The sequence below is a fragment of the Clarias gariepinus genome, chromosome 7, assembly GCF_024256425.1.
Source record: "Clarias gariepinus isolate MV-2021 ecotype Netherlands chromosome 7, CGAR_prim_01v2, whole genome shotgun sequence".
Lineage (NCBI taxonomy): Eukaryota > Metazoa > Chordata > Actinopteri > Siluriformes > Clariidae > Clarias > Clarias gariepinus.
In genome coordinates this window covers 9,826,594-9,850,237 of record NC_071106.1, presented here as the reverse complement: position 1 = coordinate 9,850,237, position 23,644 = coordinate 9,826,594, and the positions used below count along the sequence as shown (strand labels likewise).

At 39.2% G+C, this 23,644-nt stretch overlaps 1 protein-coding gene across 1 annotated transcript in view; it reads left to right on the top strand.

The window, feature by feature from the left end:
- Positions 1–23,224, top strand: part of clmpb (CXADR like membrane protein b) — a 94,757-nt gene extending 71,533 nt beyond the window's left edge. The window contains exons 2-7 of the mRNA XM_053501046.1: positions 4,730–4,887; positions 9,150–9,345; positions 14,957–15,124; positions 17,996–18,118; positions 18,299–18,440; positions 20,514–23,224. Coding sequence (XP_053357021.1) covers positions 4,730–4,887; positions 9,150–9,345; positions 14,957–15,124; positions 17,996–18,118; positions 18,299–18,440; positions 20,514–20,826 — 1,100 coding nt within the window. The 3' untranslated portion in view covers positions 20,827–23,224. The remainder of the gene's footprint in view (positions 1–4,729; positions 4,888–9,149; positions 9,346–14,956; positions 15,125–17,995; positions 18,119–18,298; positions 18,441–20,513) is intronic.
- Positions 23,225–23,644: the final 420 nt, after the last annotated feature.

Below are 23,644 nucleotides of genomic sequence, written 5' to 3'. Positions count from 1 at the left end.
ACATTTGACCCCAAAATTCAGTTTGTCTGCAAAATATGAACACTCAGCATCATGCTGGGGGAGTGGGGAAGGGGAAGCAATTGTAACCATGCACAACACGAATCAATCATTTCTAGTGTGAAAGCAGCTTTAGACCCTTTCCAAGGTGCGTGAAAAGAAAAGGATGACAGAAGAGAGCACAAAGCAATCAGTTACACAGAGCTAAATCGGTTCAATATGTTTGTTCTGGAAATGGATCTGTTTTCCCACCTAGCTCAGAGATCGAACCCCGTATTAGCGATTAGCAACAGAGAGTGCGTAAAATAAATGTAGGTCCAAGAGTAGCATTAAAAAGTCATGAGCTGGGATGGATGCAGAGGAAACCTCCTCACTGCTGCAGTCTGCTGAATCACACCTTTCACTCAGCTCCACGCTGGTAAAGAGAGAAAGAGATGTGTCTCTTTATGACGCACATAAAACCCATAATATCACCTTAATGTGATGTGCGATAATGGCCTTGCGATATAGAGCGCTATGGTTCGTCTCAGATATACAGTACGTACATCCCTGCTTGGCATTAAGCTTGAGATTCTAGGACATGGTTTAAAGATTGGGTTAAATTGTCTAACCTGAAAGGTGTTATATTGTCTCAGATAATCTTATCCCAGGGAACTTAAGGCACAAGACAGGGTAACGCCCTAGATGGCGTGCCAACCGGCTGCAGGGCACAAGCACATACAATACAGTACATTCACACACCCAATCATACACTATGGCACTTAAGAAGTGCCATCACATGTCTTTGGACTGGGTTAGGAAATCATTAATGAATTGTGGGATTCAAACCCTAAACCCTGGACTCTACACCCAAACCACGGGCAACCCAAAAGGTGCGAGGTAACAGTACTAACCATTTAACCATTGTGCAACATCAATGGAAACCCCTCCCAAAAACAGTACTGTATATAATATAATAGATGATTAACATCAACTGTTATAGCTGAACTGCCTCCCACCTAACACAGTATGTATGCAGATCATTTACTGCTCTCTGTTTCACCCAAATGAGGATGGGTTCCCTGTTGAGTCTGGTTCCTCTCAAGGTTTCTTCCTATTACCATCTCAGGGAGTTTTTCCTTGCCACCGTCGCCCTCGGCTTGCTCACCAGAGACAAACTAACCATTTTGATTCATACAAATTCACATTTCATACAAACTTAATTAATTCTTTTGACTGTGTAAAGCTGTTTGCGGCAATGAAAATTGCTAAAAGCGCTATAAAAAAAATATTGAATTAAAATTAATGCTAGGATCAAACCCTGGACCTGTACATGTATAGGCAAAGAAGTTAGTTCACAAACTTTTAGGGCCCAGGCAGGCCTGGACTGACATTTTTTCAAAAGTTTATTAGGCCAATTTATTTATTACCGCATCGGTAGAGTATCTGAGACACGAATCGCGGCCCATTGTGCTTAAAGGACATTGAGCTAGTCCAATGAAATCTCAGGCCACGCCCTGCCTTCCTCCTGGCCAGCCCTCATCTCCCCTTAACAAAATCTGCTATTTAGAGTTCGACCGGAGTTTGAGATGAGTCCGTCTATAACAATGGATAAACCAGAAAAAGAGAGAAAATAGCAAGGGGGGGTGCAGATAAGCTGCCGGAGAAAAGAGGCAAAAGCCTACAAGTGGAAGCAGCAAAATGCCACCACCACACGTTCAATTGCAGCTGCTGATGTAGCATATTGTTTAAATAATCATGGTGGGCCACTATGGCCAAAATGCCAGGGCCGTTTTTTGGTCCCAGTATACATTTTACTTATGTATTAAAAGAATTTTTACTTTTTCTCCAAATATATCAGTCGCATCGGTCTAAGAATATCCAAGATGGCTTTGTTTTGTACTAGCGTGCTAGCTACAGTATATTATTTAATCACTATCAAGCTTTCCCCTGATCTCCACCAAGCATTTACATTGGTGTCACAAATGTCAGGATGTTTGGGTTAAAAAAAATAAATAAATAAATGTAAAAAAAATCACAAGCAGAACGCACCGCTCTTGGCTTTGTTCCAAGACACTATTGTGTTACTGTGGCTCGGCTGTCGCGAAGATTAAGTGCTGAACTTATGCTAATACCAGTGCTCCAGAAATATCTGCTGAATCTGCACACAAACACTCGAAGCTAGGGTGCCTTGCTTGCACTTTTCTTTCTCTATTCATCAGGTGAGGGAAAAATCAGATAGACTTTCTACTCCTGAGCTAGCCTCAACCTACGGCAGCCCGGACCACCTGTCGGACATCCAGCACTACCTCACAGGCGCTAATAAATTAGCCTAGCATCTTACTGGTTAGCCTTGAGCCTGTGGATCTACTGCATAAATACTAATGCTAATGCAGTTTTGTTGAAATATGAACTCGTTTAAGATTCTTTGGAGGATTTTATGTATAAACTTCTTATAAAGTTCACTCAAACATACAGTATGTTTATATTAAATGATTTTAACCCAGCTTATGCGATAGTATGTTGCCATTGTCATAACCTCTGTAGTCCAACTAGGGATCATGGAGGCTAATGGTGATTTCCATTGTATTTATTCACATTTGTATGACTGTAGTAGGACCTCCAGTCAACATTCAGACACTCCAGGCAATTTAGGAATGCCAGTTAGCTTCATATGCACGTCTTTGCACTGTGGGAGGAAACTGGAGTATGTGGAGGAAACCCACCAAAACACGGGAGAACATGACAACTCCAAGCACACAATAAATAAAAAGTTTTAACTTGTGTTTCACTCCATCACATTACATGTGGGGGAAAAAAAACAACTTTTTGTTTTTATCTTTTGAGCTCATTTACAACTAAGCCTGAGGAAACGCTTCAGTCAGTCAATACCAGATGAATATGTAAATGATGTACTACTCTGATCCGTGAGTCTGACAAAACTCTTGATCTTGATAGCCTCAATAGGCCTCTTTCCTCAAAGCTCTGTTCCTGAAAAACATTTTGTCTATCTTATATTTATGGCAGGTGCATCAAAATGTACTCCGACTTGGCAAATACACAGCAGAAAAGAAAATTAGGAGGTTGTTATAAATGCATTCCCCAAATGCTCCCTAATTCTTTGGCATTTGCAGGTTCCAAGAAGAAGAAGAAGAAAAAAAAACACTTGGCTTGTAAAGAATGTTAGGTTGTCTTGACATTTGTGGTGATGTTAAACTGGCAACTTTACAGACGTAGGTTGTTTTTGAACCTATTTCAATGAAATAATGCTGGAACAACATGGACTACATGACGGTGTAATAACGAATGTTGCAAAAAACAAATTGATACAAAAACAACTGGCCTGAGCAGGACTCAGTCTGCAGTTGCGTGGGTAAGAGCTCTGCATGCTCACCACTGGACCACTAGGAAACATGACATACTGTACATAATGCTTAAAATCATTAGGACAACAGCAATTTACTTAAATAAATTGGAAAGCAGGCGAAAAAGTGCAAAAAAATCTGTTCTGTGAAAGCAGACTTGATGCAGTTTAAATGCCGTTTTACAGTAGTGTAATTTGAGAGCTACAGTAAGATGTGTAATATTTTAAATAGAAAAAAAAGAGAGTTCTAAACCTTGTTAGAAACCTAGGGGACCATGATGGATGTACTCAGACATTTCAACATCCGATTTCAAAAAGTCTCAAAAGTCATTCTAAGTTTAAAAAAAATAATAATTTAGTCCTAACAGGGAACGTCATTGCAGTATTTGTACAACTAAATTACAATGCCTAGCCAAATTTAGGGTGCAAGACTGTAACAAATAGATTTTGGATCAAGAAGGCCAGAGATAAACTATAGGACTTGGAAACAGCACTCAGCTATAAGGAAGTGTCATTAATAAACCCTACTCGGTTGGCCGTGCTTCATTTTGTGCGCCTGAAGTGATATTTGCATTAGGATGTGTGATGAAAGTGAATTTCACAGTACGTTTTTCAGTGGGATAATTGACTAAAAGTGAATAGTCGATGACATGATGCGTGTCGCACGTGGTCATGTGACTGGGAATGGCGCTCATATACAGGACTGCAGGATGTGTTAAGATGAGTAGGAATACATACTTAGAGTAATATTATGGTAGGCTTGCAGTGCTTGGACCCTTACAACGACAATGTTAGGAGATCCTATTTACAGTCAAATAGGAACAACGATAAACAGACAGATGAGACGTACTGTACATGTGTGGTGTACACTAAGAGAAATATACATGCTTGAATGTTTGACCTTCACAGTGAGAGGGGCGTTTTGCTTGCACGCTTACGTCCAGTTGTCCTCCAAGAAGGACGAATCAATACGGAGTTCTTCTGACTGATCACCTTTCTATCCTGATGGGAGTGGTGTCATCCAGAATGACTCCAATCCCATCAAGTGAAAATGAAAATGTACAGTAGTTGCCTACATGACATTAGGTTTTAATGTGTCCACTCAGGCAGTCTCTTGTTGTAGATGGCTTTATAAAAGAAAAATAATAATAAAAAGTATGAGTATTTTGCATCTTCTGCATCAATTGTAGGTTTTATCATCAGCTCCAGAGATATTTCACTGCAGTGTTTCAAAAATAGAAAAAAAATAAAATAAAAAATGATATAAATGTATTTCTGTGTCAGTGTGGCAACTAAGGCATCTCTTAAATGTTCAGACATTCTTACTGTAACATCCTTCTTTCTGTGTGTGTGTGTGTGTGTGTGTGTGCGCGTGTGTGTTTTGTGCAGTGCTGCTCAGTGTGCTTTCTGCCGGGGCTCAGACACAAATGAAGAAGGTTGTTGGGGACAACACAACGCTGCCGTGCCATCACCAGTTCCGCCAGTCGAACGGACAGACGCTGGACATCGAGTGGATCCTGCAGAAACCCAGCTCTCAACAGCGCGTGGTAATGCTTTATTCCTTTCTTGGTATCTGTTCTGTCTTAGTCTTTAATTCCTTGGGCTCTGGAGCTGTATGTGATATTCCCCACCATGCTGGTGAATTCTTTCTACTGGTTGGTTAAAAGGCATTGATTAAGGATTGATTCTTACTCATATTTTTAATTATTTAAGCAAACTTACAAATGGTCCAAAATTGATTAATCAATTCAAAGCTTTTGCAGATGATAGATGAGGCTTAAACTCGCATTTTGCAAGAGTATCGCTGCTTCCTACCACTGCCAGGGAGCCTTTAAATAGGAAGAATGTGGTGGCTCAAACGGTTAAAGCAGCTCTTGATCTGCAACTGATCGGATGGACAGGGGATCGAGCCCCAGTGTTGCCAGGCTGCCACGGTTGAGTCCTACGGCAAGGCCCTTAACCCTGATTTGTTTTGGGGTGCTGTATACTGCCTGATCCTTTGCTCTGACCCTTACAGTAGCTACCTAATTGGATGTGCTAAAAAAAAATCACACTGTGCTGTACAGTAAGTTACATAATCCTAATCTTTGACTTTGTATGAGCAGTTGGTGCAATACCGCCACCTACTGGACTGGATGGTGGTGCACAAGATTGGCAAAAAAAGATGATCACATTGTATGACATAACATGTTAATCAACCAACACAAATTATGCAACTTACAATGTTTATAACTCTTCAAAACCTGTAAGTGCATATACTTCTGTCAAGCTGCATGAAGTAGCATGACTGAATCGAATCACAATTTCCAGAAATCCAATCAAATTGAACCAACTGCCTGTGAATTACAGCCGTAGTTCTGGCAGTAAATCAGATCAGTGGTTTATAATAACATGCCCAGTCTAATGCATTATTGTTTCTATAGTAACAGGAGATCAATTCAGATGAACTCGACTGGATGTCACACACTGTATGGGCAAAAGTATTTGGCCAAATCTGTTAATTATTGAAAGAATGTGTTTCAATCAGGTGTTTCAATCCATATGCTGGGCAGTCTTAATGTTCCAGCATACAGTACCAAGACATCTTGGACAATGCTATCCGTAAAAACCTTTTGTGGCAACAGTTTGGGGAAGGTCTTTATTTTATTTCAACATGACTGTGCTCCAGTGCACAAAGCAAGTACTATAAAGACATGGTTTTATGAGTTCGGTGTGGAAGATCTTGACTGGACCGAGCATTGAGCCCTGACCTCAACCTTTGGGATGAACTGGAACGGAGATTGCGAACCAGGCCTTCTCGTCCAACATCAGTACCTGACTAAATGGGCATGGATTTCCTGAGAAACGCTCCAAAATCTTAAGGACAGCCTTCCAAGAAGAGTAGAAACCGTTATAGCTGCACCACCTCAATATTGAAGTATATAAATTTATATAGAATGTCACTGCAGGTTTGGCTGAATACTTCTGCCTATATAATGTAGTGTAAAATCTAAAACTAAGAATACAACATTTTTTATAAAACATGCTGTCATTTAAGAAATGCATGTACTGTATAAAGTCATTGATATTGTGATGCTTTCTGTAAGGATAAGTTCAACAGCACTTATAAAAGAAGTCTCCAGTATCAGTACTTTGTTATTTCCTTAGTTCACTAGAGAGGAGTTTCCAATGTAAAAGGCTTTGCAAGCACTTTTTGCTTTTTTTTTATCATAATGTAAGTGTTGGCGAATTGATGTAGTACTGTATAAGAAAGATACAACTCAGAGAATTATTTAATGACAGGAGAACAGTAACTCCACACACTATTCAGTATCTATCCCTCATGATGCCCTTTACCACTTCATATTTACTTTTTTTTTTTATTACGTTCCTCTTTTTCATTCCTTTATATCTTTTTGTCTGGGTTTATCCCACCAGCTTTATCTGCCAGCAGACACTTTCCCTTCCCTGGTGCTTGGCTTTAACAGGAAGAGCTACACTCATGTCATTGTCATGCTCTTCATGTTTCGCGATTGCAGCTCTTTTTTTTCTCCCCCACAGCACCTTGGTTACTATCTTCCATTAGATTCCCTGTCTCTCTCTTTCCTCTCGGCTGTCCTGCCACAGGCCAAATCTGCTTTCTCTACAGCTTCACAAACAAACCTGAAACAAGATGCACCTGGAGCCATGTGGCTGTCAAACCAAACGCCTGCATCTTTATTCGTTCCGTCCCGCTCTCCCTGCCTGTCTCATAGATACCGATTACGCTGCAGATCCATTCGGAGCAACGTTTTTAATTGGATAAAATAATGACTTTAAGAGCGGCTAATGTAATATTTGCTTATCTGATTTCCAGAGGCAGTTAAATCATGTTTTGGTGTCAGCGCAGGAGCTGTAATGCCGCTGAACAAGCTTAATAAGTGTGTCACTAAGAACATTATAATTTCAAATGAAATTAAACATCGGATAAGATGCACTATTCTCAGCAGTGTTCATCGAGGCGAAAAGAGCTGTGTGTGCATGTAAAATAAATCATCTCTTTCAGTCCACATCCTCCAGGTATTGGGATTTAACTCTCCGGCGGAAAAAATAAGAAGAATCCGGAAAGAGGCGCAAGCCTAAATGAAAGCTTCTGAGACTTCGGAGAAAATAGCATTAAAGTCTCTTTAATTACAAGAGTGTCTTAAACTTTGATCAGGAACGAGGTGGAGACGATGAGATGAATAAATCATCCTCTGAATTGTGTAAGAGCAACTTTTCTGGAAGTCAGAGGGCTCTGTGATGTGATGAGAGAATGGAGAAAAGTAGAAAGGATACTTTCTCTTTGAAGTGTTTAAACTCAGCTTATAACAATATGTTAATGTTGTTAACATTTCTTATTGATTATAAAGTATTCAATCACTATGGTTAGTGTAATAGTAATAAAAATGTTGGTCTCGGTTCATTCAGTGATTCAGTAAAGGATGGGAATCACCAGTCACCACCCGATAGGATATCACAATACCTCAGAGCCCATTAGAGTATAATTACGATTCTATGTATCATTACAAAAGAATTGCGATCCATAACTCAATCTTTCCCCCACAGCGTGCATATATATATATATATTTATTTATTTATTTATATATATATATATATATATATTCACAGTATGTGTGTCTGTGTGTATTTTCTGTTTTTGCATTGGCATGTCTTTTTTTTTGATCTGCATGTGTTTTTTCGGGGTTTTTTTGTATAAATATTTTTATTTTTGTACTGTATGTATTTTCTGTATCTGTATTTTTTATTTATCTGTATCTTTGCTTTTTTTTTTTTCTTTCTTACTTTTTTCTCTTCTAATATCAGATTTACACAGTTCACACTCTGTATGGCCAAAAGTTTGTGGACACGTGATCATTTTACACAAACACAGAATCACATTTGTCATTTCGGTCCTTATTTTGAACATCTTTCTTAACTGTCACAATATAATTGTGGGTGGATAAACAATATATATATTAACCATCCTACAAACTACAAACTAGAGACGGTGATATGAGTTACTGTATTCAATGTGGATCAGGAATAATACTAAATATGAAGAACGAATACTGTACATCTTAATGAAATTCCCCTCCATCTCAGGGCAACGTGCATAGATGATCACACCTAAGGGCACGTCACCGTCCAGCATGTTTTTAAGAGGAGGGAGGAAACCAAAGAACCTGGAGGAAACACATGCTGAGTAAATAAACTTAACAAAAACAAACAAACAAAAAAAGTACTTACAAACATATAAGTACTGCAGATAGTTATTATATTATGTCGGAAGTATCCCTACTTTTTGTGCATGTGTGTTTGCAGCTGGACTCAGCTGGAGCGCTGTTACACACTGGCATTGCCATATAGGGCGTTGTTACCGTAGGCAGTTCAAACACTGTCACGTTCACTTACTGTATCTGTGTGTACATGGACATGATTTCATATCCTGGTAGAGATCCCACAAGGATACAAATATCTATAATATGACTAGCGGGGACATTTGGCTGGTCTGTAAAAAATAATTTTTAAGGGTTAATATAAACAAAAGGTTGGATTTGGGGGTATTGTAGCATTAATTAGTTGCTAACATTGTCCTTATTGTTTGGCCCTTACAAGGATAATGAGATGGATTTGTATGGTAGCAACGTTTAGGTCCTCACTATGCATATACACAGGTAAAGTGTGAGTCCCCGGAGCCATTCTGAATGTGTGTTATACTAATGCATATAGACTCAACATATCCTTCTCTGAATTCTTAATTTCTCTCTCTCTCTCTTTCTCTCTCTCTCTCTCTCTCTCTTTCTCTCAGATCATCACGTTCTTCAACAATGAGGTCTACACCAACGATAACCAGGCAAGCCGCCTGTCCTTCGCCGGAGACTACCTGAACGGAGACGCCTCTCTTCTGATCAACGACCTGCAGCTGAGCGACTCGGGCGAGTACCACTGCAAGGTGAAGACAGGGGGAAAGTACCTTTGGAGCCAGGTCAATCTCCTGGTCCTGGGTAAGAGCACCTCCCACTGCGCCCAGCTTCCAGGAAGCATCTCTTCTCAGGCCTCATTTTCTCCTAACCAGACCACCTAATAACGCTTCAATTTGATTCCCGCTTCTGATGATTCGATTTCGCCGCACTCCACATTGTTAGTGCTCGTCTTGTGTCGTCGTTTATTTCGTTTTGTATTAGCAAAGTTGGTCACATGCCTTATGCGAGTCCCTTTGTAGCTTTTGTTTTAGAGGAGAGTACATCACAGTCAGATAAAACTCGGGGTGGAAATCATGTCAGATATCCATTATTGGATTTTTTTTTTCATTGGCATGAATATATTTCTTCAAAAGAGGCTTGTGAGATTTTGTGCATTATACAGTAGCAGCGTCCCCTCATGCCCCTGATTGACCTCCTATATGACCTTTGACTCTGAAGGGCTCTAGGATACAAAAGCCACTGCTAGGTTACCCCTCTAATAGTTATTATTTTTTGCTTTTTCTTTCTTTCTTTCTTTCTTTCTTTCTTTCTTTCTTTTTTTAATTAATTAATTAATTATGCATTAAAACAGATGGTTGCGGAACTTAAGATAGACTCTAAATAAACCTAACGAGACATTAGCTGTAACTAAGCTCATTATAAAATCGAAATACAATCAATGTTCTGCACGTGCATGGGCTGCGGTGAACAGCTTATTGAGTTCACGAATAGTGAAGTATCCCTGATAAACAACGAGCTGCTTGTTGGTGTTCTGAGGTGGAAGACGCTCACAGGTTTATCTGCTTGGCAACGCAATGTGCATTAGATAGACGTGTTGTGTTGCTCTTTTACAAATGGTGGTGAAAAAAAAACTAAACAGTCTGAATATTGCAATTTTTTTTGCTCATGTCTCATCCTGATCAAGTTGTTGTGTACAGTATGAAACAGATGTGATCCTAATTGGTTCAGTTTCGTACCAGTACCAGCTATCAAATAACCAGCGAGACTAACACTAGCTATATGTTTACTGTAACAATATTTATTCGATCCGATAAAATCATTCTGATTAAAGGATAAACTTAACTCTTTACATGCACACTGACCTCACAAGATGTGCACAAACCAAAGTAGTTTTGATTCCTAGAAAGCATTTAATTTGCTAAAATAACATCAAAACCTTGTTGGCAGATTGAGTAGTTTTCTACGCGGAGTACATTTTACAAGGGTTAAAAACTCAATTTATCTCTCTATATAATCTCCTGCTACACTAATGCACTTATCCCAGAGTTTCACTAGTGCTTGGACACCATCAAGGTAGAAAGTTCGGAGACAATCCAAGTCGTTTACATTTTTGTTCCTGTCTGGGTTATTGTGCTCTCCCTCTCTCTCCCGCGGTAGTGATACCAGACATTATTATGAATCACTGTAGAGATGGGGAGGTACTGCGATGCTGAGGTGTTGGGGACAGAATGAAAAGCTTGTCTGGTCTCGACAGATACACGGCGCGCTGTCGGCCCTGCGTGAGGCAGGTACAGGTTTCTCCTCATCATATTTCAGCGGATTTGTGCTTTCCATATCGTTGCCGAGTCGTCTCTGACGTCTGGAACAGAGGCTTCGGCGCGAACGGAGGAGGATCGGGGGAACAGCGGGGGTCGAGGGCCGACTTCGTGCTTCACTGAGAGGGCTTCGGGTTACAGGAGAGCAGTGTGAAGCGGGATGTGCTTTCCTTCGTGATGATTTGTTTTTATCGTAATGTTATTTTGTAAATGTTGTTATGAATAGATTAATGTGGTCTAATGGCAATTACACAGCGGAGAAGCTGCAAATGACTAAACGTTTTCAAGCGCTACCTCTCTCTCTCTCTCTCTCTCTCTGTATTCCTCCCTCTGTCCTTCTCTAGATACCACTCTCTCTTTTTCTCTCATTTATTCTCTCAGTGTCTCTTTCTATATCCTTTTTTTTCTCTTCTTGTCTTATTTTCCCTTTATTATTTCTTTCTCACGTTTTTTTTGTAAACATGCATACACATTTATATTTTCTGTCAGATAAAAATAAACATTTGGTAAAAACTATTTCATTTATTTTTATGTAGTGTCTGAATCTTTCAATGATCTTAACTGTCATTCAAATGAAATTTGGCTAATTTAGATTTCACATAAAAAGACATGAACCTGAAAGTGTATTATTCTAAAATGCAAAATTGTTAAGATATTTGCATAAATTTGATATGGTTACGGACACTACATATGTTTTAGCTTTTTAAGCTTTTACCAAAAAAAATGAAAAATAAATAAATTTAAGCAACAATTTTTACAGGTCATATGCATCTAGAAGTTTAAACCAATTTTAGTATCAAAGAAATCCAGTGGAACCTTGTCTCTATTTGGTCTATTTGTCTCTAAACTGGGTAAACTTGATCAATCTAGCCACAATTCTTTTCAAAGTTAAAGTGCAGGTAAATTTGTTTTATTTTTACTTTATATTTTGTATTTATTATTTTTTAGATTTATATTTTAGGGTTGTGCAACGAATCATCAGCGTTTCTATAAATCTTTACGCGGAAATTCGCTTTGATATAAGAGTGTTTTGATTTAAATATATAAATATATATTGTATGAATAATTTGCATTTGAAATTATTATCCTTTGAAGTGAGACTCATATACAGTAAGTGAGGCTCATATAAAATCATCTCTCCAAAAAGCGGCTGAAGTTACCAACTTGAAATTAGTAACTTCTTTAGCATAAACATTTATAAAAAAAATAAAATAATAATGAGATCGGCACTAATACTGTGTTTGGGCTGAATGTCTCTCTCATTCCTTTATGGTCTCTCTTCCTGTTTTTTCCCGCTCTCTTCTCTCTATTCAGTGTCTGTCTCCTCGTCTCATTTATGTTCTTCCTCACACCCTCTCTCCCCCTCTCTCCCCCACTGTATTTCGTACTTTCCATTTTCATGTTTAAATGACTCTGCTTTGTATACAGTACCTCTCCTCCTGGTTTATTCCTCTTCTTTGTCTCATTCTTTTATTTATGCTTGTTCCTGCTTTTCTTCCCGTTCATCTCTCTCTCTCTCTCTCTCTCTCTCTGTGCTTTGCTCTGATACTGTTTCCTTTTTTTGTTTTTCTCCCCATCTCTCTCTCTCTCTCTCTCTCTCTCTCTGCTGGTTGTTAATCAATATTGCCAAATCACAATAATATCCCATTAGCATCAATAAACATTCATTAGCATTTAATAAAACATTAGAAACAGATGAGTTGTCAGTTTCTCGGTGTGACTCACGCATACAGAAAGCACTTAATGAATCCTTACTGAACGGGAAGAGAGCCATGGATGGCTTGAGGTGTGTGTGTGTGCGTGTGTGTGTGTGGGGGGGGGGGGGGGGGGGGGCGGTATAACACATACAATCATGTTCTAGATTGAAATATCTAAAATGTACTTTTGATTTCCCTTTTAAATAGGAAACTGTAATTGTTCTTTTTAGCATTCTAAGCTCTCTCTCTCTCTGTCTCTCTCTCTCTCTCTGTCTCTCTCTCTGTCTCTCTCTGTCTCTCTGTATGAAGACATTGCAGTGGATAAACTTCAAGGTCTTTACAAATTGCTGTCAGCTTTATGGTGACACTCTCAATTTTGGGTGACGAGCATTTGCATATTTTCTCCGCCACGAGATAAAATGGTCTGGCACGGTTTCCCTCGCCGTGTGTGTGTGTGAGTGTGTGTGTGTGTGTGTGTGTGTATGTTCGTCTGTGTTTACGTTTTCCCTTTGTGCGTAGAACTTAGCCTCCAGCCTCGCAGTAACTGTATGCAACAGAGCATGAATTTGGCTGGTTTAGCCAATTCTGTGTTTTATCTCTTTCACACATGAACATGTGCGCACACACACACACACACACACTCAAATCAAAACCTCATATTCCCTCAAGTGTGTTTGTACACAGTATTTGCGTGGTGCTAGACAGGATCAATAAAGTGCTGAGGGGAGGCACAGGACCCTACAGTGTGTGTGTGTGTGTGTGTGTGTGTGTGTGTGTGTGTGTGTCTCATGTGAACATTTTATCTGCGCATTCTTTTATGATTTATTCATTAATACTAGAAACACATTCGAACGCTGGTGTAATGTAAACTCGTCTAGAGGATTATATCCCGGATTAAAGATTCTTCTGACACACGACCTCCTTCATTCCTTCTCTCATTCAGATCCCTCGTTCTTTTCTCCTTGTGATCTCTGCACTTCTCTCCGTTTTTATATAAACTCCTGTCCCTAATTCCCCCATCATCTTCCTTATTTCCTCTTTCACTCCTATTCGTTCAGTACTCTCTCTCTCTCTCTCTTTCTCTTTCCCTCTCTCTCTCTCTCTCTCTCTCTCTCCATCCCTTTTTTTGCTTCAGTCTCTTAAATCTTTCTGCCTCCTTCATTACTCACTGGCTCACAAGTTACTGTACATCCACTTTAACACTCTCTCTGTTCACTCCATCTTGACGCTTGCATTAGGCTTTCCTTTATTTTCCATCAAATCTCTTCCTTTTCTCATCTGATTCTCTTCCTTTTTCCATTTTATTCCCCATAATTTCTGGCTTGTTTCTATTTTTTCTTAGTTGTTTTTATCATTTCTCATTGTTTTCTCATTCCTCTCCCTTTTCTCTATATTCTTTCCCACTTTTCTATTTTCTCTCCCACCTCTTTTCATTTTCTCCCATACTCTCATTATTTACTCCATTTCATCCCTTTTTGATCCCTACCATCTCCCTTTTTGCTTTTTTCCCCCCATTCTCTTCAACACCTCCTTCTCATCACTCCCCACAATCCCCACTTTTTGTTCTCTGCATCTTTTCTCGTGTCTTTGCCAGTTTTCTGTTTTATTTATCTCATCTCCATTTTTAAAATCTCAAATCTCTTGTTTCTCTTTCCAGTCTCCATTTCTCTCATTACATTCCCCATTCCCTTATTACACTTCAAATCTTATTTTCTCCATTTATTGTTTTTATTGTCATTCTTTGTCATTCTTTTTTCTTTCTCTCATATTTCTAATGTGTTTCCAGTTTCTCACTTTTCTCTATCTCTCTCTCACTCTTTCTATTTTCGCTTCATTCTCCTTTACATTGTTTACCCACATTTCTTCCAATGTTCCCTCCAAATCCTCCTTTTTTCCTCTTCCACTCCCCCCATTTTCTTTTTTTTTCTTAACAATATCTGTAGTTTTCCTATTACTCTTCTCCATGTTCTGCTATTCTATCTGTAGCTTCTCCCTCTTATTCCATTTTCTCAGTTCAAAAACAAGCTGGCACAAAAGTACAGATTGTGATCCCCAAAAATATTTTTCCAGACTTATCCAATCAAGAATCCAAGAATATGAAATATATAAACATGTTTAAAACAATCTGGTGTTGTGAAGGAGATCATGTCCTCTGTAGAGGAGGAAGAAATTGTCTTTGCACCAAACCTAAACTGAACTCCTCTTCCTCTCCTCTCCCCGTTATTATCCTCCGTCTCTCATGATGATTACTCATCATCATCATCATCATCATCATCATCGCCTTTATATTTTATTCACCTTACAAATCTCACACTTTTTCCCCCTGTTTATTCTCTCCCTGTTTGCCCACATTGATTCTCCTCTTCATGTTCTCTCTCTCTCTCTCTGTGCGCTATGCAGTGAAGCCGTCCAAGCCGCGTTGTTGGATGGACGGGCATTTGCTGGAGGGCAGCGACGTGAGACTGAGCTGTAAGTCTTCCGATGGCTCCGACCCCATCTCCTACAAGTGGGAGAGAGTTCTGGACAAGGGCAGAAGCGTGGGAAAGCTGCCGGAGTTTGCTCTCATCGGTGAGTACAACACCTACACGTGCTACACTGCACTGAGCTGAGCCATGAGATCTCAATCACTTCCTGTACGCTCTGGAGGTCAGTTTAGTAAAACTCTAAAAGTGATGAGCAAACATCCAGGAGAATATGGAAATTTTACAGAATACTTACGGAAGGCGTTTCTACACTGTTGTTTCTTGTCCTTTTATGTCACCTGTTACGTATATTTTGTGAGCTCAAGGATAAATACCCAAGTAAGAGTGTCCGTTTAACGAGTCAACATCACTCACTTATTGTCTAAACCACTTTATCCTGTATACAGGATGGGCCTGGAGCCTATCCCAGGAGACTTGAGGGCATGAGACCGGGTACACCCCGGACATGGTGCCAATGCATTGCATCACCACTTAGACACACCAATTAGCCTAACCTAGTTCTTGGACTGTGGGAGAAAACCAGAGTACCCGGAGGAAACCCACCAAGCACGGGGAGAACATGCAAACTCCATGCACACAGACCCTGTGGCGGGAATCAAACCCAGATCCTGGAGGTGCAAGGTGACAGTGCTGGCCACTAAGCCACTGTGCCACCGTCTTTCTTTCTTAATTAAATAATTATCCATTTAAACAGATGGATGATTGCAGAACTTAAGAGAGGCTCTAAATAAACCTAACGAGTTATGAGACGTAATTAAGCTCAGTATAAAATTAAAATAAAATCAATACTCTGTACAGTACGTGCATGGGCTGCCGTGAACAGCTTATCGAGTTCATGAATAGTGAAGTAGCCCTGATAAACAACGAGATTAAAAACAATTTCCCTTAATTACTGTACAATCATCGTTGGTGCTCTAAGATCAAATAAGTCTCTGTGGATCTCCAAAACAGTAGAATTATGCTCCCACTCGAGGCTCGGAGTGAGGAATGACTCTCGGGCTGGAGTCGCTCTGAGAGCGCCCCGTCACCGCTCCTCCATCATGGTGTGTTGTTCCGGACACGAGCGCTTCATCAGAGCTTCATCAGCTGGAGGCACTGCAGAGGCATGCATCAGTCTGACACACACATTCACACACTCCGGTGATATTAATATATTCATTAATACTCTGTGACATGCAGTTTGAGGCAATTCAGCTAAATGATGAAACACGACATCCTATAATTTATACAGGAATAACTAGCGAAGTTAAACGTTTAACTACATTTCCCAGGAGCAACGTTGTAAATGTGCGTGTGTAGGAGTTTTATAAATCGAGCAACACTGACATCATTAGTTATGAAATGAATAAATCATTTCAGTGTATTAATATAACATCATTTTGTCGCATAACATTTTTTATTTTATTAAAGCAACATTTCACATTAAATGTTATGTTGATGTTTATAATACAGTCAAACATTTACAGTTTATTTTTAGGATCTTTAAAATGTTTAACCTTGTTTCTTTCTTAACATAGCATTAAATATTTATATATTATATCTAGTGTATAATTACATTTGATTTTTACATTGTTTCTTATATAATATCATCACTCATGTTTTAACACAGCTTAACATTATTTAAATTACTTATCAAAAAGCTTAACAATATTTTACCATAATTCCTATTATTTGATTTGTCCCACATTTATTTATATTTTTGTGTGTGTGTTTGTTAAGACATTTAATTAAGCAATATCACACGTCAGGGAGCGCGGTTGTACTGAATATCAGCACTGCTGTGATGCACGAGAGTGCACCCCGAGTACTTTAGGATATAACAGCGGTGCTGATATTTAGTACAACAGCACGACCTCGAGTTTGTTTTTGCTTCTGTGACTAGTAGTACTAAGTAACCGCGACTGACAGAGCTGGCGACTGACATTTAGTGTAATTAACAGGGGTGCAATTAGTTTCTCAATTTTACCAGTATTATTTAGCCAAAAGGTAAGGAGAATGAAACATGGAGGTTCTGAAAATCCTATAAGTTTCTCTTTATGTGTCTTGTTATTCCACCTTAGAATGTCAGCTCTGTTAAATACTGTTTTCCTAAAAAAGCGGTAAATGAAAAGCTAGTGCTTGTACACTTACTTGTTCAACACAATAAGTAGTGCCCTTGATTAGGGGTTAGAGAGGGATTTGGGATTTAACCTTGTGTTAGAGGCTAGTAAGCTTCATCCCACCATAGGAGTAAATAAAATCTCGGAGAAGTGCCAGTGAAAAGGCTTTCGTCCAATCAGATTACTCGGTTAGAACTAACTGTTCTACAATAAAGGTTGTTTCTTGTTAATGAGTTTCTCTGTCTGACACTGTAGACCTAAAAAATGAGCATAAGACCGAATGAGTGATGAGACTCACAGTTAAACATTTTAATGATCTAAACGTTTTAAAGAAGCCCTTACGTCCATGAATGAAGATCCCCAGTATTTCAGTTGTCAGGCGGTCTGATCATGAAAACTTCCTACCTTGATGGTGTCCAGGCACTGGGATAAGTGCATTAGTGTAGCAGATGATTATATAGAGAAATAAATGGAGTTTTGATTGCACAGAACACAGTTGAGCTTTTACTCAAAAAGTCAACAGTTTGACTTGAACGCCTCTTATAATATAGCTATGTGAAGGTACAGTAACAGTTACACTCAACGTTACTATGGTAACTTTGATGAGAAGTTTTACCAGCATGGACTTAATGTGGTTTGGATTTTTTTTAATTATTATTATTATTATTCGTTTGGTAATATAGTTAAATTGAAGTTACATAAACGAATCCTTCTGAATCTGCAACTGGAACTTTAATTAGTAAACTCTTATTACATACTACTGTATGCACCTGGTTGTCTAATACAGTATTCTGCACTTTTATTTTATGCTTAATCAATAGGATTTTTACTTGTTCTTGTACATCCCTATGTTTTAGATCTGAAGAACCCTGAGATTGTGACGTTGAGGAACCTCAGTCAGGAGAGCTCGGGTGTGTACAGATGCACGGCCAGCAACGATGTGGGAGAGGAGAACTGCATCATTGAAGTCACTATGCAGTGTGAGTGGACCCGTGTGAGACTCTTGTGGAAGGGGGATGTGCTGTTATTTAAGAAATTGTGACAACTAATAGCATAATTAATAACAGGAACTGACTTAGTTAACATTACCAGGACATTAAACAAACAAACAGGGATGAAAAAAAAACTGATTGTCGTGTGTTTTGATTGATTGGTTGCAGATGTGCGAGGTATAGGTGTGGTGGCTGGTGCCGTGGTCGGCGTGTCCTTCGGCGTCCTCATCATCATCCTCATTATCTGGCTGGTCTTCCGCAAGAAAGAGAAGAAGAAGTATGAGGAAGAGGAGACACCCAATGAGATCAGGTAAAATAGTTACGTAATCGGCTAGAGCATACAATCTATCTACCTTCTATACAGTAGTTATATACAATACCTTTAATAAAGTATTTCCCTCTTTATGATTAAGGGTCTATTTAAGTGTTTAGGATTAACAGAGCTGACTGTAATCAAGCCTGGGTGTGTCCACTCCAATAGCACCCAGTTCTCCAATATGACTGGTTTACTAAATAAGGAAGGGGACAGTTACAGGGTGATTCATTTGAAAGAGGCCCAGAACATTCTGTAATACCTCTCGCCAGGACGAAGCAATTTAAACTAAACAACATAGGATGTTCTCCTTGGTATATGGAGCTTCGAACATGCTGAGATGTTCCTGAGTTGGACCGATAAGGCAGACGCCAGACAGCCATCATGCTTTTTCAAACACCGTACCCCTTCACTCGGTCACCGGACTTCTCATCAGAATGGTGGTGTACAGTAATGAGCAAAAGACAGATCTCTTTAAGCATCGTATGTACGTATTGCAATCAGTTACACATACGTTAAAGTATGTAACATATTTTTTTGGTTTGGATTGCTTTACCATAGTGAGAGTTATTACAGAATATTCAGGGCCTCTTTCGAGTGATTCACCCACTTTGGTAGAGTTTTTGTTGAATAACTTTTCTTTTTATTGAATAAATGACAGGATCACTTTGAAAAGTGTCTTAGTTTTTCCCCCTTGTCTTATACACTGCCTGGCAAAAAAAAAAAAAAAAAAATTGCCCAAACCATCATCACTGACAGCAATTTTTGTTCAGTTAATTAGTACTAACCTTTAGTCAGATACTGTAGGGCAGAAATAATACTAGTGAAATCACTTTTTTATGCAACACGAATAGAGTACATATGGTAAGTTGTCTTATAGTATGCAATGTCACAACATTCATTTCTGTCAAAATATTTCTTTTTGTATTGATGATGGAAGAGTCAGACTGCTGCATAAAGTCTCCCCCAGCACATCCTAAAGATGCTACTTACTGCATCAGTTAGGGTTAAATTACTTTTTTTTATAAATATATATATTTATGGGCAGGCAGTATATTCATTATTTTGTATAAAATAATTAAAACCAATTTTTTGTGGCAAAAATGCAAAATAAAGTAAATCAGGAAAAGGCATCACACATGCATGGAGTTTGTATGTTCTCCCTGTGCGTGGTGGGTTTCCTGCAGGTACTCCGGTTTTCTCCCACAGTCTAAAGAGGGGGTCAACGGAGCCAAGGCCTCCCATGACCCTGTAAAAAAACCTAAAACAAGAAAAATAAATAAGTAAATTAATAATAATAATAATGTATTATTTCAGCTTTAAGCAGAATAAGGAAGACCAGATATGTTCAGCAGTGCAGTCAGGACACATCAGCAGCAGCATGTGGATACAGTATATAGACTTGGTTATGTGTCTAAATCAAACACACACTAGTAAAAATATGCCTCTCTGGTGTATACTTTTGTTAGAGGTTGACCTCTCAGGCACTATAATAAATTTAGGCACATTATCAAAAGTCAGTGATTTTATTATTTCACAGGTAACATGCTCACAGGGCTCTAAAAGTGAGTGTAAAAAGGATAAGCACTTTCGTGGTTCTCTGAGGTCCCTTTTGGAGCTTTAACATTATTAGCCAAGCATTTATGTGATGCATTAGGGTACATCAGGTAAAATAAGTTTTGCGTCCTGTGCAGCCTGCTGAGTTGTGGAGTCGCCTGCTAGTTAAGACTGTATGACATTGGGTCACATTTGTCTTATAATGTTTGTGATATTAACTAATATATGATTAATACAGTTGTAGGTACTTGAAAATTGGATAAAAAAAAGTTTAAGACAGGAGTGGGCACATGCTGTAGCCGAGGTGATGGATTTTTATTCACAGTTGCCATTGAACATCAGGCTTAGTCAATGACTAATGACTAAATAATGAATTCAAGATAGGTCGACCTCATCTTAAAATGTGTTGTTTCCTTGTCTGCGCCTGTTACACTATCTGAAGATTGCCCCCGAAATACTGTTTCACTGTTACACCCTAATATGTTTTTATTTCTGTGTCATTTGTTCATTTAGGGAGGATGCCGAGGCTCCCAAAGCCAAGCTTGTTAAACCCAACTCGCTCTCCTCCTCTCGCTCGGGCAGCTCTCGCTCCGGGGCCTCGTCCACCCAGTCCATGGTCCACAGCACCGCTCCGCGTGGCCAGCGGTCCCGGCCCCCAGCCATCTGCGCCCTCAAGGAGAACGGTCAACCCCCTGAGTTCCTTCAGTCCTCCCCAGAACCGCTCACCACCCCCAAGTTCAGGCTGCCTAACCCACCGGTGGGCCTGGCCGTGCCCACCACGGGGGTCCTGATGCCGCCGCAGAGCAAAGCCTTTCAGACTGTGTAGGGGAAAATCAAAGACCAGCAACAACCCTGAACAGGAAACTCACTCTGACTTGTCCAACTGCAGATATGTCAGCTAATGCAATTACCGCGTTTAAAAAAAAAAAAAAAAAAAAAAAAGAGGAAGAATTAATAGTATTTAAACTAAAATCTAAATGAATGCATACATGAAAAGTGCTTGCCGAACTGTACAGAGACAAAACCATCTTCCCGTCACTTCTTTGTGCACTTTCTCTGTCTCTTCATCTTGCGCTCCCTGTCTGTCTAAAGTTACTTTTTGTTATTTTTACCATTTCACTCTTTCTTTCTTTGACTTTGAAGGCATATTGAGCGACGAGATGGAAAGATTTGCCCCAAGTGACGCTTTATTTATTTATTGAAAGTGAAAGCACAGAGAAACCCAGGGTGAACAGAGTTTATTAAATATCAAGGATGACGGGAACAATGAGAAGAAAGAAAAACAACAGACGACACTCACCTTGTAGAAAAGACTGGAAAGATCATCACTCAGCCTTCTCAAGTGGAATCGTTGAAAAGGATGAGAGAAAAGGCTTATTTGAAGTTCTGCTAATTCCCAGCATGTGCTGCTGGTGGTCAGATAAGCAAAGTGGCACCTTGTGACGGTAGAAGAATTTCAAGCAACCCTGCAAACGCTCCAGCACATAAAGACATGGATTTCAGATGCATTTACTTAAAGGATCAGGTTTGGTCATAATATTTTGGCAGTTTACTATTAAGTTAGCGTTCGGTATTTATATATGTTTAATGTACGACACTGTGGAACTGTACTGTATGTATGATGTTGCTCCCAGTGTTCCCAGAATAGACTTCCAATCCACCTTGACCAGGACCAGTATATAACAGTTACTAAATCATGATGAATGGATGATTTTTTTTTTATTATTCACATAAACAACCTGTGTTTTTGCAGGGTTACACTTGTGGACAATGTTAGCCATTGTTGCTATCCTCAGGTGTCCTCCGCTCACGTTCACATTTTACCGTCTTTGCTTTATTTTGCATTATTTACAAAATTATCGTTTCAGGAAATCTGGGATGTCTGAAATCTGAAGTAGGAAGTGAAAATTTCCTGAATGTGTGTTTAACCAAATGTAGCCATTGCTTGTATTTCATTTCATTTCTAGAATACCCAGTGGTACTATTCTAGCATCTGAGGCACAAATAACTAAATATAACATCATTACACTATCGTGGATAAAAGATCGCAGGGATGGGAACTTATTTCCGGCACTGGTGTGCATCAAGGTTCTCCTTCAGGACCTTTAAAAATGTGCTATAAGAAAACAGCTGCCTCTTTGCGTCAGCGACTCCTTATTGTCTCGGGACAGCACTGCCACAGGGCCGGTCATTATCCACATCCTGGAGTCCAACAGAACCACCTAAGAACACACAAGTAGCCTATTTTGTGTGCCTTTGAGATTTTCTTTTTCTATCCACTGACTCGTTTTTTTTTTTTTTGTAAATGCCGGCCCTGTGTGTGCTGCTTGATGAAGATGGGATCACGGGGCTGGACAATAAGACAGCCCACTTCATCTAGGAATAGTGTATAGTACAATTATCACAATGTTTTATATTGTACATATTTATATGGACAGATACACACACAATATCCTTTACTTTACAGGCGATGGTTAAGATAAAATGTCATCGATACTGTAAATGAATACTAAAGCATTTTTAAAGATTATTAGGAGATCAGTCTACTCTGGGACTAGAACTAGTCTCCTTGGTATAAATAACTTCTCCCTCTCACTGTCTGTATAGACTTATTATAATACATACCGATCATTCATCTGTGTATCTCAAATCAGAGTAAATTCAATTACATTTCTAGCAGTTTCAGTAGACATCATCACAAAGCAACTCTACAGGAATCCAGATGTAGATTTAGACTTCTAACAAGCAAGCCAGATGTGACAATGGTAAAAAAAAAAACATTTATCCCCCAAAAAATGTAATCCAAATAGGGAAGAAGACGCAATCTTGAAAGGAACCAGTCCTCTTCTGGGTCATACCGGATAGTGTGATTACTAATCATTTTCATAACTACAGTGGAACCTTGGATTATGAGCATAATACATTTCGAAAGTGGGCTCATATTTCAGAATACTTGTAAACCAAAGCAAATTTCCCCATAAAAAATAATGGAAACTTAAATTATTCATTCCACAGCCAAAAATAAATGCATAAAAATAATTAATACAAGATATAAAGTAAAAATAAAACAAATTAACCTGCACTTTACCTTTTGCGTGCGTGTATGTGTGTTTGTGTACGAGTGTAAATCTAAACTAAAAGTAGAGGAGGAATCAGCCCCTCCCGTCTCCCCCTTCTCATCTTACACAGTAAACCTTTCTCCTCTCTTATTTAAATTTTTTACACACACACACACACTTTAACGGAAAAAACAGTTTTGTCTGAGAAATAAGCAAGGAACATTGGTGATGACACTTGTGTGAGTGCATACTAACGGAATCACTACTGTAAAGTAAAACAAAATAATGAATCGTCACTTTACCTTTAAAAACAATCGCGACAGAGAGAGTGTATGTGTGTGTGTGAAGCCGGGGGGGTGTAAAGACAAGAGTGTGTGTGACGGTGTCAAATTATGCGCACGCACACACATAACAGGCTGAAACAGAAAGGAAGAAAATGGATCTTTAACCCCTCTAATGAGACATGCTTACACGCGCAATACACACATGCATACAGACACATTGGCCGAGTTGTGATCACGTGGCGCTCGCTGTCAAAAAAAGGAGCGCATGCGTGATACATGATACTCAGTACTCGTAAACCAA